This window comes from Tupaia chinensis, unplaced genomic scaffold (assembly GCF_000334495.1).
Source record: "Tupaia chinensis unplaced genomic scaffold, TupChi_1.0 Scaffold144336_2, whole genome shotgun sequence".
Lineage (NCBI taxonomy): Eukaryota > Metazoa > Chordata > Mammalia > Scandentia > Tupaiidae > Tupaia > Tupaia belangeri.
In genome coordinates, this window is record NW_006204195.1 from 60,697 (window position 1) to 67,308 (window position 6,612).

General features: G+C 55.2%; 1 protein-coding gene across 1 annotated transcript; it reads right to left on the bottom strand.

The window, feature by feature from the left end:
* Window positions 1-1,258: 1,258 nt before the first annotated feature.
* On the bottom strand, window positions 1,259-6,412 carry LOC102500029 (zinc finger and SCAN domain-containing protein 5B). The gene is made up of 4 exons (XM_006166819.1): window positions 5,929-6,412; window positions 4,101-4,283; window positions 2,387-2,531; window positions 1,259-2,159 (listed from the first exon to the last, which is right to left on the bottom strand). The coding sequence occupies exons 1-4, from the start codon at window positions 6,313-6,315 to the stop codon at window positions 1,414-1,416; spliced, it is 1,461 nt and encodes a 486-aa protein (XP_006166881.1). The 5' UTR covers window positions 6,316-6,412; the 3' UTR covers window positions 1,259-1,413.
* Between the last annotated feature and the right edge of the window lie 200 nt (window positions 6,413-6,612).

Genomic DNA, 6,612 nt, shown 5'->3' on the forward strand with positions numbered 1-6,612 from the left:
CGGAGACCTGACGCCGTGGAGTTCCCCGGGCAAAGCAGGGCTTTTGTGGGTTGCCAATATACTGGCTGTCGGAAACGACCTGGCGTGTTTTCCTGTTTTTCTAGGCAAAAACGTGTCATGACTTTCCCAACACGATAGTACATGACCATGCAGGAGGGGGCAGCGAGACGAAAACGAGGCAGAGGCTGCAGGTCATGCCACTGCTGCGTGCGGCTGCCCCGTGGACACAAGCCATCCTGCACTCGTTCAAAACACGCAGCACACGCCGCAGCCCAGCGGGCCCACGGGCTCTGGAGACAGTGACGGGTCAATGCACTCCACAGCGCCCAACGGACTGCTCTGGGGCCAGAGCAGTGGCCAGCAAGGCTGCGGGTGCGCGAGGCGGAGCGGGTGGAATCCGGGTGCGTGAGGCGGAGCGGGTGGAATCCGGGTGCACAGGGTGGGGCGGGTGGAATCCGCGGCGGAGCGGGTGGAAGCCGGGTGCGCGAGGCGGGGCGGGTGGAATCCGGGTGCGCGAGGCGGAGCGGGTGGAATCCGGACTTCCGCTCAGTTTTGCTGTCAATCTCGAACACCTCTAAAAAACTATTTTTATTTTTAAAAAGACTTGATAGAGTTGAATTTCAAAGAAACTCTACATGATCTGGGGGCTGCCCAGGTGACTTGGTGTTTAGAGTGGCTGAATCCCATGTGGCCGACTCAACTACATGGTTCGAGTCCCAGACCCGGCAGTTTAAAATATCTGCCAAACTAGAGCCAGAAGACAGTACTGTTAAGGCACTGGACTCCCACGTGGACAACTCTGGTTTGAGTCCCAGACCTGGTGGCTTGTTTTCTCACTTTCGCTCTCTCTCTGGTGAGTACATGTGTCCTATGGTGTGGATATATATTTTTAAACTTTATTTACTTATTTTAATTTGACCAGAGAGGAATAGATAAAGTGAGAAAGCAAGCCGCCAGGTCCAGGACTTGAACCACTGTCAGCTATGTGGGAGCCCAAAGCCCTTAACCACCATACCACCTGCCAGCCCCACCCTATATTAAAAAATGATAATTAATAAATAATCCTTTTTTAAAAAATAGAGAAGAAAAACATGCTAGGCACAGGTGTGGGCATGCCCAGAATCCTGACAGAATGGAGAACAGACTGGTGTGGCCATCCCTCCTGGGGGTGAGTTTTTCACTTTCTCCCCCCCCCATGAGCAAACACGGCCTATAGCAAATTTAAAAAGAAAAAAAAAGAACATACAACTTAGAGCGTACATCAAACAGAACAAAGTTTATTCGGATCCTGCAGGGCAATGGCAGTCCACCGTGCGCCAGAGACCCTGGTAAGTGCTGTGTGCCATACTTTCTTCCGTGAGGTAGGTGACCACTGCCAACTTCCTTCGGGGGCAGATGCGGGTCTCGGCAGTGTCAGGCGGAATCCGTTTTCAAGTGCATCTTCAGGTGGCGTCTGAAAGTGCCCAGCTGGCGGAAGGCGCCGTTGCACCTGGGGCACACGTAGGGCTTGGTCCCCGTGTGGATGCGGAGGTGCACGTTGAGGTTCCCCTTGTGGCTGAACCGTTTGTTGCAGTCTGTGCATTCGTACGGCTTCTCCTGCGTGTGGACCCTCTGGTGGCCCTGCAGGGTGGACTCGTGGGTGAAGTGCTTGTGGCAGAGGTTGCAGCGGTAGGGCTTCTCGCCGGTGTGGATGCGCTGGTGGACGCGGAGGTCAGAGGGCTGGATGAAGCCCTTCCCACAGAAGTCGCAGCGGTAGGGCCTCTCCCCCGTGTGCGTTCTCTGGTGGATGACAAACTGGGACCGGAAGTGGAACACTTTCATGCACACCAGACACGTATGCAGTGGCGGCCCTAGGACCTGGTGGCCAGTGGAGTGACCAGCTGGTCCTGCAGCGCTGGGTGAACCGGCTGAATTTAATGCCAGGGGTTCTGCGAGTGCTCTGGTGGCCAAATATGTGGCTCCTGGAGACTCCCCTCGGGACACGGAGGTGGGGCCGGATTTCCTTCTCTTGGACCGCCTCAGACCCTGAGCGTCTCCTCCGTCTGACTTCCATGTTGGAATCTCTCCCTCTGAAGCACAGCTGGGAAGGGGGGAGCTGCTGACGGTTTGAAGAGAAGGTTCTACTTTGGGCTTCTTCCCATCCTCAGTCCTCGCCAGATCTGGAAGAAGGGATTCCACGGGCCTTGATACCAGCCCCACAAAACCAGGCACTGGCAGGAGCCAGAACTGCCTGTCCACCACACAGGCCACGAGGCAGGATTGCAGGACGCCGGGCAGTCAGTGACGGAGGGGGCTGGCGAGCGAGAGCTCACTGCCCCAGGGAGGGTCCTGCTCGACATGCCACGGGAGGCGGTGCCACCGTCCTCGGGTTCCCCTCCACACTCACCAGGCCCCCACGGATGCTGGAGCTGCTGCTGTGTAAGTCCTGTGGACTCATCCGTGTCTCCCATCATCTCACACTGCTGGCGCTGCTGTGGCCCCAGACCCGCCGCGTCCCCTTCTGCAGGAACGGTCCCCGGGAGGGCTTCTTCCTGATGGCAGAAACTAAGTGCCGTTACCGCCCTGTCCCTCACCCGATACACTTGCTTCTCCAGCGACACACCTTGGGAGCCATTCCCAGGCTCTCTACAGCCACCCATCAACCGGGAATCATCGTTACCGGTTTCCAATGCTGCCATTCATCTGCACCCGCCCCGCCTCTAGGTCGACACCCAGACTTGGTATTAACTAACTCTCCTCAGTCCGTCCGTCTTTCCCTGTCCTTCCCTATAGAGGCAAAGGACTCAGAGTTCGGACCCCGACCTGGGCAGCTCTGACTGCGGTCGGATGCTCCCAGCCAGGGACGCGGCTGGGCACTGCAGAGTGCGGAGCAGCTGCCCTGGTCTCCACCCCGGGTGCTCGCTCTGGGGCCTGTGCACACTGTCACCACCTCCTCCACCTAGAAGGACATTCGAAGAAGTCTCCAGAGGGGCCAGCAGGTGGTATAAGTTAAGGCACTGGGTCCCACATGGCCAGCGGCACCGGTCTGGGTCCGGATCCAGCAGCTGGAGTATCACACCGGGAGTGTGTGTGTGAGTGTTCCCCAAGTCCTGAGAGGACACTGGGTAAGGGATTGCAGTATGGCCATTCTCCTGGGGCTGATTTCTTACTTTCCGTGTTTCTCTGTCTCTCTGGTAAACGCATGCACCCTCGTGCATAAACTAAAAACTAAATAAAATAAAGTAAAATAAAGTCTCTAGGACCACCGATGTGGTGGTTGAAGTGCTGGATCCCGCATGACTGACTTCATGGTTTGAGTCCAGACCTGGTGGCGTGCAAAACACTCGAGACACATGTGTGTGCATGCCCCAAATCCTGCGAGAACGGGAGAATGGATTGCAGCACGGCCATCACCCCTGGGGGGAGGAGGGATTTCTTACTTTCCCTCTGTCTCTCTCCAACAAGCAAACAAATGAAAAAAGCGAAACCATCTTCAGGCAACGCCAAATACCTCCTAGGAGGTAAACTCAGCCCATCTGAGAATCACTCCTTTAATTAAACCACTGACTTTCTTTTTCTTTCTTCCTGTTTCTTTTGTTTGTTTGTTTGTTTGAGAGAGATTTTTTGCTATAGGGCGTGTATGCTTATGCGAGAGACAGAAACAGAGAAACAGAAAGTGAGAAATCACCCCCCGGGGGAATGGCAATCCCTTCTCCATTCTCCTCTGGGGATTTTAGGCATGCACGTACACGCACCCAATGTGAGTTTTAAGCCACCAGGACCAGGATTCAAACTGTGGTTGACCATGTGGAAGTCCAATGCCTTAACGACTATCCCAGCTGCTGGCCTAAGTCTTTGACAATTTTTTAAAAATTGGTCTTTGGCTGATTATCTCATGAAATGTCTTTGAAAAACTGACTACGGGGAAATGGGCAGGGTTTGCTCCCTGCGCCTGGCCCTCCTGTGAGACAGCTGCCTCCTCGCTGGGCACGCCAGGAGCTTCACACGGGCACGCCAGCAGTCCGAAGGGCCAGAAATGGGCCCGGTTCTGCCCCCAACACCACATCTCCCCGCGAATACCGTAGCGAGGCTGTTCCCTCGGGTACTGCCCACACACTCACCTGCCACCCTGACAGGTCCCTGGTCCCTGGCAGTTCCCGCAGCTCAGGTTTCACCGCGCTCGCGGAGGACTGGCACTTGCTGGTCAAGTCTATCACGCCGTCCAGGTCACTGGTCATGGCTCCAGTCATCTGACCCTCTGAATTCTGCACCAGATACTCCTGCCCGTCTAAGGTGACTATAGACTAGAGGGGACACGACCAGACTCTGGGTAAGAACCAGTGCAGCTCTCACTCTCGCTCTCGCCCTCGCCATGCGTGTCCACAGTGTTCCGCCAGACGGCCGGGACGTGCACACTGCCCTCCTGGACTCAGAATCGGCTTTGCAGGAACAACAGTCCCGAACTGTTTTCCTTTTCATCTCTAGCACCTGCCTAGTGCCTAGAGTATTTTTTAAGGATTATTTAATTTATGTATTATTATTTTATTCTAACTTGCTGTAGGACACATACATTCAGATAGAGAGAGAAACTGAGAAAGCAAGCTGCCAGGTCTGGAGTTTGAACTGCAGTTGGTCATGTGGGAGTCCAGCACCTTAACCACCATGGCACCTACTGGCCCCTGCCTGGAATATTTCAGAAGCTACAATATGGTATTTGCATGAATTGGTCTCTAAACCCAGAGGTAATTAGAAATACGGGGAACTAAAGCATTACTTATTGTGTTGCAACAATTTTGAAATCCATGCTTAGATTTTAATTTTTTCTCTTTTAAAGAAATTTTGCCAGGGGGCCAGCAGGTAGCATGGTGGTCAAAGGTGCTGGACTCCCACAGGGTTGTCCTGAATCTGGTGGCTTGCTTTCTCACTTTTCCTCTCTGTTTGATCAAACTGGAAAACAGTAATAGTTAAATAAAATAATTCTTAAAAATTTTTTGCCAGAAGGAGTACATGGTTGCAGGAGAGCGAGCAAGTGAAGAAGTGCCCGCACGAGGGACCGTCAGCCCACACTTCACTCTTCTCTCCTCTCGGGACTTGGCACACGGACACACACACACACACACACACACGTCTGCCGAGTTTTTCAAGCTGCCGAGTCTGGGACTCAAAACTGCACAGCTGGCCACGTGGGATCCAGCCACCTAAACCACCATGCCACAGGCTAGCCCAGATGTTCCACCACACACATCTCCCGTGACCTTTTTGAAGACCCCTAGGGTACCACTGGATCTACGGTACCAACCATCTTCGGTAAAACCGAAGCTACCCACGTCACTCTGCTGCCTCATTCCCGACAGCCAACTGGCCGTAAACACGAAACCCGCAGTTTTCCTTTTTTTTGGAGAGGTTTCACTATAGGGCGCGTGCGCTCGCCAGACAGACAGAGAGAGACATAGAGACAGAAAGCGAGAAATCACCCCCCAGGGGGGATGGCCACGCCGCAATCCCTTCTCCTCCATTCTCCTCTCGGGATCTTGGGCACGCACGCACACGCGCCCGGCGTGAGTTTTAAGCCACCGGGTCCAGGACGCGAACTGCCGTCGACTACGTGGGAGTCCAGCGACATAGCCATTACACTAACTGCTAGTTCCACCCACTGTTTTCCTTGATGTTGGCCTTACATTCTGTGGGTCTGTGTTGCCCACCTCTTCAGTCAGGGCTTCTCAATGTCACCGCGACTGGTGACTGAGTGTGTGACCCTCTGAGGGAGTGTGGCAGTACACTGGCCTCTACTCAGATACAAGGAGCACGTCTCCCCTTCGTGACAACCGAAACGTGTCCCTGGACCTCGCCGCGCTCCGAGGGCCCACGCCCCTCCAGGTGAGGTCCGCTGAGCAAGAACGTCTCGCGCGTCCTCGCTGCCCCCAGCCCCGTCACGAGGGCCCCACTCACCCACGACCTGGGCTTCTCCCGCAGCACGAGCTGCAGGTCCTGGCAGGTCTTGACCCCGGTCTCCATGACTAAGACCTGCAGGTGCGGGGGCATGGAGATGAGGACCTGCTCCATCACCAGCTTGTCCAGGATCTGCTCCACGGAGTGCAGGTCGGGCCGCAGCCACAGGTGGCAGAGCTGCACCATCCTTCGCAGGTTCTCGGTGGGGCCCGCCTCCTCCGAGTACCTGAACGTTCTGAAGAGCAGGTGCCAGTTCTTGGAGTCGTCGCCGTCTTGCGTCCCAGGGCAGGTTCCTTGGGCGGAATCAGATGGTGATGGTGATGGCTCTGCCCCAGGAATGTCACAGGGCTCTTCGTGACCCAGGGAAAACGTGACGTCTGCAGCCATATTCGGTAGGAAACTGTCCACCTGGTCAGTGAGCAGGCTCTGGAGAAGCCCGTGTGAGACAGCCGGGGCTCTCCTCGGCGGCAGATTTACTGTTCTGGTACCTGCGGGGGAGAGTGAGCACCGTCAAGTCTTCCTCCTCCCACCCTGCCTAGCCTTCCTTCAACAGATCAGGACGCTCAGCTTAGTCTACAGCTGACTTTGCCCCGAACCACCTAACGCAAAGCCTGCATCTTATTTTACTGTTTAGGGTTTTGCCATCGGGTGCATGGGCTCACCAGAGACAGAGAGGAGGCAAGC